This window comes from Anomaloglossus baeobatrachus, chromosome 8, assembly GCF_048569485.1.
Source record: "Anomaloglossus baeobatrachus isolate aAnoBae1 chromosome 8, aAnoBae1.hap1, whole genome shotgun sequence".
Taxonomy (NCBI): domain Eukaryota; kingdom Metazoa; phylum Chordata; class Amphibia; order Anura; family Aromobatidae; genus Anomaloglossus; species Anomaloglossus baeobatrachus.
Window position 1 is genome coordinate 111,061,094 of NC_134360.1, and position 11,828 is coordinate 111,072,921.

The 11,828-nt window shown below is 42.8% G+C and overlaps 1 protein-coding gene across 1 annotated transcript in view; it reads right to left on the reverse strand.

The window, feature by feature from the left end:
* Positions 1-11,828, reverse strand: part of KIFAP3 (kinesin associated protein 3) — a 347,223-nt gene that overhangs the window by 120,205 nt on the left and 215,190 nt on the right. Inside the window, exon 12 of the mRNA XM_075322100.1 lies at positions 4,319-4,456. Coding sequence (XP_075178215.1) covers positions 4,319-4,456 — 138 coding nt within the window. The remainder of the gene's footprint in view (positions 1-4,318; positions 4,457-11,828) is intronic.

Here is an 11,828-nt window from a genome sequence, read left to right on the forward strand (position 1 = left end):
TCTTTTTCTGTGTCTGTTTTACCCAGTGTTCTACAATTAAGTACATAATCATAAATGTTATTTCCTCTACCCAAGTGCATGACCTTACATTTATCTACATTAAACTTCAATTGCCACTTCTCAGCCCAATCCTCCAATTTACATAAATCTCCCTGTAATATAAAATTGTCCTCCTCTGTATTGATTACCCTGCAGAGTTTAGTATCATCTGCAAATATTGAAATTCTACTCCGCATGCCCCCAACAAGGTCATTTATAAATATGTTGAAAAGAAGCGGGCCCAATACTGACCCCTGTGGTACCCCACTATGAACTGAGACCCAGTCCGAGTACGTACCATTAATAACCACCCTTTGTTTCCTATCACTGAGCCAGTTTTTAACCCAGTTACACATATTTTCCCCTATCCCCATTATTCTCATTTTATGTACCAACCTTTTGTGTGGCACCGTATCAAAAGCTTTTGAAAAGTCCATATACACAACATCCACTGCATTTCCCTGGTCCAGGCTTGAACTTACCTCTTCATAGAAGCTGATCAAATTAGTTTGACAGGATCGATCCCTCATAAACCCATGTTGATACTCTGTCATAAGGTTATTTTTCTTGAGATACTCCAGTATAGCATCTCTCAAGAAACCCTCAAGGATTTTACCAACCGTAGAGGTTAAACTTACCGGCCTATAATTTCCCGGCTCAGTTTTTGTCCCCTTTTTGAATATTGGCACCACATTTGCTATGCGCCAGTCCTGCGGTACCGACCCTGTTATTAAGGAATCTGAGAAGATTAAAAATAATGGTCTATCACAGAACACAATTCCTGTAGTACTCTGGGGTGTATGCCATCCGGGCCCGGAGATTTGTCAACCTTAGTGATTTCGAGGCGGCGGCGTACTTCCTGCTGGGTTAAGCAGGTAATATTCAAGGGTGAATTTATGGCATCACTGGTCATGTCATCTGCCATGGCATTTTCTTGTATAAAAACCGTAGAAAAAAAGTCATTCAGCAGGTTGGCTTTACCCTCATCCCCTTCCACCATTTCACCAAGACTATTTTTAAGGGGGCCAACACTATCGCTTTTCAGTTTTTTACTGTTTATGTAGTTAAAGAATATTTTAGGATTATTTTTACTTTCTCTCGCAATGAGTCTCTCTGTCTCAAACTTAGCTAACTTAATTTGCTTTTTACATATTTTATTTAATTTTCTATAATTATATAATGCCTCATCACTACCTACCCTCTTTAATTCTTTTAAGGCTTTCTGTTTTTCTTTTATTGCTTCCCTTACAGCTCTATTTAGCCATAGGGGTTTCCTCCTATTGCTAGCATGTTTGTTCCCATAGGGTATATTTTCTGCACAAGCCCTATTCAGGATGCTCATAAAAGTCTCCCATTTGCTTTGTGTACTTTTATTACTTAGTACATCATCCCAGTTTATTGCACTAAGATCATCTCTCAACCGTTTAAAATTTGCTTTCCTGAAGTTTAGTGTCCTTGTAGCCCCTCTACTATATATCTTACTAAAGAATACATGAAAACTTATTATTTTGTGATCACTATTCCCCAAGTAACCCCCAACTTGTATATTTGATATGCGGTCTGGCCTATTGGTTAGTACAAGGTCTAGTAGTGCTCCCCCTCTTGTGGGGTCCTGTACCATTTGTGAAAGGTAATTATCTTTAATTGTTATCAAAAATCTATTTCCTTTGCTGGAACTGCAAGTTTCTGTTCCCCAATTTATATCAGGATAGTTAAAGTCCCCCATAATAATTACCTCTCCGAGACTCGCTGCTTTATCAATTTGCTTTATGAGGAGATTCTCTACCTCTTCCATAATATTCGGCGTCTTATAACACACCCCTATCAGTATTTTATTATTCATTCTCCCCCCCCTTATCTCCACCCATAGGGACTCTACATTCTCAGTACCCTCACATATGTTGTCACGCAGGATGGGTTTTAAGGATGATTTTACATATAGACACACACCTCCCCCTCGCTTATTTGTACGGTCATTCCTGAATAGGCTATAACCCTGTAAATTAACAGCCCAGTCATAGCTCTCATCCAGCCATGTCTCTGATATCCCCACTATATCATAATTTTCTTCCAACAATATTAATTCTAATTCCTCCACCTTATTTGTGAGGCTTCGGGCATTAGTGTACATGCACGTTACGTATGACTCTGTACCTATATTCCTGCTTACTGTATTGACTGTCCTAACCCTTCCCCCCGTACCACCCCCAATTTCATTACTTGTGCCCTGGTCACTATCTGCACTACATTCCCCTTCTATAAAGTGAATACCCTCGCCCCCCATTCCTAGTTTAAACACTCCTCCAACCTTCTAGCCATTTTCTGCCCCAGCAGAGCTGCACCCTCCCCATTAAGATGCAGCCCATCCCTAGCATAGAATCTGTAGCCAACTGAAAAGTCGGCCCAATTCTCCAGGAACCCAAAACCCTCTTTCCTACACCAATTCTTGAGCCACCTGTTAACCTCCCTGATCTCTCTTTGCCTCTCTGGTGTGGCTCGTGGCACAGGTAGTATTTCCGAAAATACCACCTTTGAGGTCCATGCTTTAAGCTTACAACCTAATTCCCTGAAATCATCTTTAAGGACCTTCCACCTACCTCTAACTTTGTCATTTGTGCCAATATGTACAATGACCGCTGGGTCCTCCCCAGCCCCTCCCAGTAATCTGTCAACCCGATCAGTGATGTGCCGAACTCGAGCGCCAGGAAGACAACACACTGTTCGGCGATCCCTGTCTTTGTGACAGATTGCCCTATCTGTCCCCCTAATAATTGAGTCCCCCACTACCAGTACCTGTCTTGCCTGCCCTGCACTCCTATTCCCCCCCTTACTGGAGCAGACACTCCTCTGGCGTTCAGAGGTCATGCCTTGCTGCAGCAATGCTACCCCTGTAATGACATCCCCCTCATCTGCCAAGTTTGCAAACCTATTGGGGTGTGTCAGTTCAGGACTAGCCTCCCTAGCACTTTTCCCTTTACCCCCCTTTCTAACTGTCACCCAGCTACCTACCTCACCGTCCTGCCGCTCCCTACTACGATCCTCCCCCACATCTGACCCAGCAAGCTGCTGCTCAGTGAGCAGCACACTCCTTTCCATATTGCTAATGCATCTCAGAGTTGCCAGCTGCTCATTTAGATCCAGTATCTGGGCTTCCAAACGTGCAACTTGCGCACATCTCGAACAACAGTATGCACCCTCGAACGGCTTTTCAAGGACTGCATACATGAGACAAGATGTACACTGGATCGCATTAGCAATAGTGGAGCACATTTTCTAATGGGGATAGCACTAAACAAATGTTAAGTAATTAAACAACTAAATACAAACAATTCTATTCACACTTACTTTTGCTCACACTTTGCTCACTCACGCTCACAATGAAGAAGACAGGCTAAAATTCTAGCTAGGCGCGCGGTATTCAGAAGTCTTCCTTCCGGCTGTAACGGCCAAAACCTGGTTCTCCTTGAGCTCGCGGTGACTCTTCACTTATCCCAGAAGGCACTGGGAATATGCAAATTATCCTCGCAAGACTCCTTCCCATATTGTCTCTGCAAAGCTTAAGAATGTGGATACTGTTGTACTTGTGGATAAGTTTCCACTTTTGTAGTAGACTTTAGTGCTATCCTTTCATTTTGGTTCTTGGGCTTTACACATTGCTGTTTGCCAGCTTGTGTTTGAGGACAAACCTTGTTGGCCATGACTTGCAGACCAATCTCTTCATGTGTCTCCCAGCTCCCAGCTTTAGGGCCATAACAGTGGTGAAGATGGTGACCGGACCCGTGGTGCAGATGGGGGGGTGGGGGGGTGGGGGTTCGATCAAAGCACCTACGTCAGCACCTAACTGCTGAGTGTACATTTTACTCTCATTTATGGAACATTAAGACTATGCTCTAGTTAATGTGCCTAATGTCGGGCTGCTTTTTAATACTTTAATAGTATTGCAACCAAGCTAGCTGGATGAGGTCTCTGACAATCACTATAAAACGTCATGACCAAATCAATTCCACAAGTTATTACCGTATCAAGCGGATGTTTCTGGCTGTTTACAGCATGTTACCTGTAGCTGCATCCCTTTCTGAGAATATGGCCACCCAGGCCTAGTCGATACTGTATATTCTAGCCAACAGTTCTGTGATGGTTTGTTTAATCACCCCATTCAATTCCCTGCACTGTGATACCAGCAAATTCAGTCAGTAATACATACGTAACATCCCCCAGACGGTCATCTGTCAAAACAAAACATTGTGATTTGTGCAAAATGTTTGGAAAAATTGCTTACTATAAACAAATTCTTGGTTGGACCATCATGTTGAGAAATATTCCTGATCATTTTCATTAGCAATGGATCCTTGAATTTCAGCGCCTTTTTCATCAACATCTTCAGCCCATTTCCTAAACAATACATATATACGTATATCTCAGTAGGGAACAGTAATACCAAACCGCCAGAATATCAAAGAAAAAAAAAATAAACACTAATGTATCTGTATTTTCATGGAATAATCACCAACTTTGAGAACAATCTGTGGTTAGCGAGCTTTTAGAGGAATGATGTGATGAAATGGAATTATTACCAGGATTCTGGTGCTCACACTGTCTCAAAGAGAAAGCCTCTCTGTTATTAATAACAACCGCAGTTAGGGCTTGTCTTCATGAGGAAAAAGATCATCTATCTATAATCCCATTGAGTCACAGAGCTGGATTCCTTGAAATGAGTAAAAGCTGAGCTTCTCAGGAGGAACTGGCTCATCCATACATTACATCAGGGGTCTCAAACTCAGCTGGATATAAGGGCCGCACACAGACAAAATACCGTATTTTTCGCTGTATAAGACGCACTTTTGTTCCCCCAAATTTTTGGGGAAAGTAGGGGGTGCGTCTTATAATCCGAATTTACGGGGGGGGTGTATATATGTATATACACTAGAGTCCAGGGGAGGTGGGGGCAGCTCTGGAGCGGTGCTGGGGGCAGGTGAAAGCTGCGGGCGGCAGCGTTAGATCTCCTGCTCCCGTTCATATAATATGCACTGCCGCTGTCCATCACCGTGGTGCTGAAACCGCACCGCGGTGACGGGCTGAGAGAGCGGTGCATATTACATGTGCCTGTGCCCCCCTTTGATCACACATGCCCCCCCTGTGTTAGATATGGCCCCCATGCTGCTGCCCATAGTAAAATAAAACACTCTTTACTCACCTCCTCCAGCGTGTCTCCCAGCGTCTCCCCAATCTCTCTGCTGCCGCTGCGATCAGGCACGCAGAGATGATGTCACTCTGCTGTGCCGATCACACGACCGTCACCAAGAACCAGGAAGTGCAGGAGATCACCAGCATGGAGGAAGACGCAGGAGAACAGCGCTGGAGAAGGTAAGGAAAGGGTGTTTTATTTTACTATGGGCAGCAACATGGGGGCCATATCTAACACAGGGGAACATGTGCCATCTATAGGGGGCCATATCTAACACAGGGGGACGGGTGCCATCCATAGGGGGCTATATCTAACACAGGGGGACGGGTGCCATCCATAGGGGGCCATATCTAACACAGGGGGACGGGTGCCACCCATAGGGGGCCATATCTAACACAGGGGGACGGGTGCCACCCATAGGGGGCCATATCTAACACAGGGGAGGTGTGCCATCCATAGGGGGCCATATCTAGCACAGGGGGAGGTGTGCCATCCATAGGGGGCCATATCTAGCACAGGGGGAGGTGTGCCATCCATAGGGGCCATATCTAGCACAGGGGGAGGTGTGCCATCCATAGGGGGCTATATCTAGCACAGGGGGAGGTGTGCCATCCATAGGGGGCCATATATAGCACAGGGGGAGGTGTGCCATCCATAGGGGGCCATGGGCAGCACAGGGGGACGTGTGCCATCCACAGGAGACCTGTACCAGCTGTAGGAGGCGTGTGCCATCTATAGGAAACCTGTGCCAGCTGTAGGGGACGTGTGCCACCTATACGAAACCTGTGCCAGCTGTAGGGGACATGTGCCAGCACAGGGGGACGTGTGCCATAAATAGGGGACGTGTTCCATCAATAGGAGACGTGTGCCAGCAATAGGGGACGTGTGCCATCAATGTGGGACATGTGGCATCACTGGGGGACGTGTGCCAGCACAAGGGGGCTATATTCAATATAAAAGGGCCATATCCAGATTAAGGGGGCTAATTTTAGGATGAGGGGGCTATGAGGGACATATACCCTATATGATTTGTTAGACGGACACTGGCATTATAAGACGGACTCCATTTAACATTAAAAAAAAAAATCTCTTCTCCTTCACCAAATTTGGGGGTGCGTCTTATCAGGTGCGTCTTATAAAGCAAAAAATACGGTAATAATTTGGGAGGCCGAATTCTTTGCAGGACAAAGTGACATTTTTATAGGTACAATTTTTTTTCTATACTACTTTGGATCACTATTTTTCAACTTTTTTTGCTCTTTTATTATAACAAATGTGCACTTATTTTGTTTAATTATAAGAAAAAACAAAAAAAAACATTTCGAATGGTGAAAAAAATTCATGCTTTACTTTGATTTTTTTTCTTTTTACATTTTATCCCATGTTCGTAAGTAATATTGTTTTACAGTCAGCATAATTTAGTAATTTTGGCCAACATCTTTTAGCAATATTCCCATGCTGGTCTTCATCTTTTGATAATGTCCCTATCCTGTTCCCCTTCATGTAGTAATGTCCCCATCCTTGTCTCCATCCCGTAGTAATGTGCCCATCCTGGTCCTCATCCTGTAGTAATGTGCCCATCCTTTTCCCTTTCTTGTAGTAATGTCACCATCCTGGTCCTCATTCTGTAGTAATGGGCCCATGTTGTCCCCATCCTGTAGTATTGTGCCCCATCCTTGTCCCCTATAGTAATGTGCCCATCCTTGTCCCCATCCTGTAGTAACGTCACCATCCTGGTCCTCATTCTGTAGTAATGGGCCCATGTTGTCCCCATCCTGTAGTAATGTGCACCATCCTTGTCCTCATTCTGTAGTAATGTGCCCATCCTGTAGTAATGTGCCCATGTTGTCCTAATCCTGAAGTAATGTGCACTATTGTGAATATCATCAGAGATGGTGCTGTTCCCGAGAGTGTTTCTGGGCTCCCTCTGGTGGCTAGTGCTGGTAATGAGTCTGATTCTGCATCTGTAACTCAGACAGGTACAGGAGATGATGGTTTATCCAAAAAGCTTATAGAGTCCAGCCTGGGGGTATAAAGGAAGGCAGTTTCTGTCTAGCTTTTGCCGGTGATAATTGTTTCTACTCCATGAGAAAATGTCCTGAATTTTGTCCTCCAGCTTTGAGGCTTTTGCCTTTCCCTGTAGGTTCTGTTTTTGCATTTTTCTCTGCTCCTTTTTGGATTCTCCAGGAATGATTTACGCAGTGGTTTTTTCTTTCCTTTGCATCGGTTTTGTTTCCACGTCATCTTGGTCTGCAGCTATGCCTGATAAGTATTTTTGTTTTTTCCTTCTGAGATTTAATTAGTTCTCATGCACCTTTTTGTTTCTTGCATGTGAATAAGAGCTCTCCCTGCACTGATTATCAGGTGTTGGTATTTTTTTAGGGTTTTTGCTGGCTGAAATTAGCAAATCTATCCTATCCTATTGTATCTAGATAGCAGGGCTTCACTTTGCTTAACCCTATACTTTCTATCTGTGTGTTGTTTTTACTTATGTTACCGTCGTTATATGTTGGGGGCTTGTCTCTTTCCTTTGGGACTATTCTGAGACAAGTCAGGATTTCTCATTTTATCTTTGAGGTTAGTTAGCTCTTTGGCAGTGACGAGGCATCTAGGTTGGTTAGGAACGCTCCACTGCTTCTTCTAGTTGTGTTTCTGCAGTTAGTGGATTGCAGCCATCTAAGTTTCAAACTACTCTTGTGCATTATCTTCCATCATTTTTATGGGTTTTCTGCAAGATCTTTTGTGGTCTCCTGACCATAACAGTATCACCGGCCACACAAAAAATAGGTACTCAAAAGAAGGGAAAAAATATTCTGTTTATTTTTCTTCTTTTTCTTTGAGCCACGTAGGAGATCTTCTGTTGTCATGGATATTGGTCAGTTAGCTGATCGTGTTAGTCATGTTGCTGCTGAAGTTCAGGGAAGATCTGCTTATCTTACTCAAAAGTCCTATATTAGAACCTAAAATCCCTATTCCTGAACTATTCTCGAGGATAGAGCTAAATTTTTGAATTTTAAAAATAATTGTAAATTATTTTTGGCATTAAGTCCTCAGGGAGTTCCATGCAGCAGGTTAAGATTGTTATCTCCTTGTTGTGCGGTGATGATCAGGAGTGGGCCTTTTCTTTGACTCCTGGAGATCCTGCTCTTGATAATGTGGATTCTTTTTTTCAGGCCCAGGGTTTGTTGTATGATGAACCTAATAATGTTGATCAAGCTGAGAGGGCCTTGGTTGCCCTTGTTTCAGGGTCAGGATTCAGCTGAATTATTTTGTCAGAAGTTTAGAAAGTGGACTGTCCTCACTAGGTAGAATGATGATGCTCTTGCGGCACGCTTTAGGAAGCGTCTAAGATACAGTGAAAGATGCAATGGTGGGATTTCCTATTCCTACTGGTCTTTTCTTTTCAACAATCTTTTTATTGATAACCATATTACGTTATAGAGTGCATTGAAATTGAAATAATAAGTCAACTTGGACAATACATATACAACTCAATCTGAGCATGAATGCGTAAGTTTAAACAGCAAATCAAAGATAGTCACACTTCAGAAGCATTGAAACTATATGAAACCATATTCAGGTTAAAGAGAAAGAGGAGAGAGGACAAAAGGTTGGAATTTAGAGAAGGAAGAAAGGAAGGGAGTTTGGGTTGGGTGTCAGGAATTTACATGTTTATGGAGGTGTTCCCTAGGAGAGGGGTTTGGTGCTAAGAGGAAGAGCATTACAACCAATGCAACCCTATTCGGCCATATTCACAGAGGCCAAGTAATTTCTAAATAATATACAGGCCTTCCACTGCCTTTTGAATGTTATTTGGGAACAGCTCACCACTGCAACCAGTTCCGCCAGATGGTATAATTGATCTGTATTACAAATAAGTTGCTTATAGGTAGGCACTTGAGAGGAACTCCAAAAAGTTGGTATCAGTAATTTCGCTGCAGCTATTATGTTATATAACACTTCTGAGTGTTTAATCTGTTTATGCTTCTGAAGTATGTTCAAAAGGGCTAGTTCAGGGGTGAGGGTTATTTTTTGTCCTGTAGATTCACGTACTAATCACTCCACTGCTACCCAAAAGGTTTTCAAAACTGGGCATTGCCACCACAAGTGGAGGTAGCTTCCTGTTTTTTCCCCACACCTCCAACAATTACTCTGCGAGTCTTTCTTCCAATGTTGTGACTGCAAAGGAGTATTATACCATCGCAAAACTATCTTGTAGGAATTCTCTTGTGTCTTCACACATTTTGTTGGGCCATGTGAGTGCGAGTATATGTGGCAGATTTGTGTATCGGAAAAGCGGACTCCCAAATCCTTTTCCCATTCTGCTATATACGCCATCTTTAGGCATAATTCATTAGCGAGAAGAGCTTGATAGATCGTTGAAAGGACCTTGGTAGGCTTGGATTTTTTGGCACAAAGGGACTCAAATGGAGTAAGGTTTCGTGTCAAATCCGAATCATAGTGCAATTTTTAAGCAGGTTTTGTACCATTCCATATTGGAGAAAGTTAAGATTTTGGAGCCCTGGAATTTTTTGTATTTCATTTAGTGGGAGAAAGGCTCCATCTACATACAGCTTATCTATCTTGACAGCGCTGAACGTTTGAGCGAAAGTTTCCCTTTGGTCTAATAGTTGCATTTTTGCTTCTAGAACATCTAGTAGAGTTAGAAGGGGGGATGAAGGAGGATTTATATACTTAAATAATCTCGACCAGACTTGACAACGCTCGGCATAGTGGATTCTTTTGCACTAAATGTATGCCTTCGCCGTGGTATGTCAGCAGAAGCGTTCTGAGAGGTAAAGGGGATGAGCCATTCTCTATATCACTCCAGATTTTATTACTATTCCTACTGGTCTTAATGAGTCTATGACGTTGGCCATTTAGATTGATAGACGTTTGCGCGAGCATAAAACTTTACAAGCAGATGTATTGGTTAAGGAACAGTTTTGTGAACCTATGCAGTGTGATAGGGTCCTATCTAATGTTGAGTGACAGGTTTTTAGAAGGTAATAAGCTTTGTTTCTATTGTGGGGACGAATCTCATACTATCGCTGTTTGCCCTAAGCGAGAGAGGAGATCTGCTCATTCATGTAAGGTGGGCACCGTGTGAACTAAATTCCTGTTGTCTGTTTCTTTGCTTTGTTCTCTATTCTAGTTTTCTACTATGGCCTTTCTTGATTCTGGGGCAGCTTTGAACTTGATGGATTTTGGATTTGCTAAAAGGTGTGGCTTTTCTTTGGTGCCTCTTCAAACTCCTATTTCTTTAAGGGTAATTGATGCTACTCCTCTTGCTATGAATAAGCCCCAGTTTACGATTCAGGTAACTATGAGGGTTGAACTAGGTCATCAGAAAGAATGTGAGATTTTGGTATTACATAACTTACATGATGATATGGTGTTGGGATTCCCTTGGTTGCAAACCTATAATCCGGTCCTAGATTTTAGATCTTTGTCTGTTGCTAGTTAGGGTTGCCAATGTATGCATAATGACCTGATTTTTTGTCGGATTTCATTGATGTGTTTAATGAGACTAAATCTGATTTTTTTACATCCCCATAGGGAACGTGATTGTGCTATTGAATTATTGCCGGGATCCAAATTTCCTAAAGGAAGAATTTTCAATTTGTCGGTGCCTGAACATGATGCTATGAGGAATTGTTAAGGAGTCATTGGAGAAAGGTGATATTAGACCGTCATCTTTGCCCCTTGGTGCGGGCTTTTTCTTTATCACCAAGAAGGATGGATCATTAAGACTCTGCATTACTGCCCGCTTAATAAAATCACTGTGAAATATCAATATCCATTGCCTCTGATGTCAGACTTGTTTTCTAGAGTAAAGGGTGCTAAATGATTGACTAAACTTGACCTTTTGGGGGGGGGGGGCGTATAATCATATTCGAATTAAGGAAGGTGATGAATGGAAGATGGCTTTTTACACCCCTGAGGGCATTATGAGTACCTAGTGATGCCTTTTGGGCTCACTAATGCCCCCTCCATCTTCCAGTCAGTCATGAATGATATTTTGCGAGAATTTATTGGTAAATTTCTGGCTGTAAATTTGGATGATATTTTGATCTTCTCTGATGATTGAGAGTCTCATGTTAAACAGGTTAGTACGGTCTTTCAGGTACTCAGGGAAAATGCATATGTTAAGGGGTCTAAATATCTCTTTGGCATACAAAATATCTCATTTTTGGGGTATATTCCGCCCCAGTCTTCAATTGGGATGGATCTGATCAAGTTTCAGGCCACTTATGACTGGGTTTAGCCCACACCTTTGAAGTCCCTTCAAAAAGTTTTGGGCTTTGCTAATATCTATTGAAGATTTATAGAAAGTCGCTCCAGTATTGTCAAGCCCTTTACTGATTTGACTAGGAAGGGGGCGGATGTTGAGAATTGGACTCCGGAGGCCATTAAGGCCTTTCAAACGCTTAAGGAGAGGTTCTCCTGTGATCCGGTCCTGAAGCAACCGGATGCTTCTCTTCCATTTCAAGTGGAGGTTGATGCCTCAGAAATTGGAACAGGAGCTATTTTGTCTCAAAGAGATCCTGTAGCTTCTAAAATGAAACCTTGTGCTTTCTTTTCTGGGAAATTCTCTCCATCT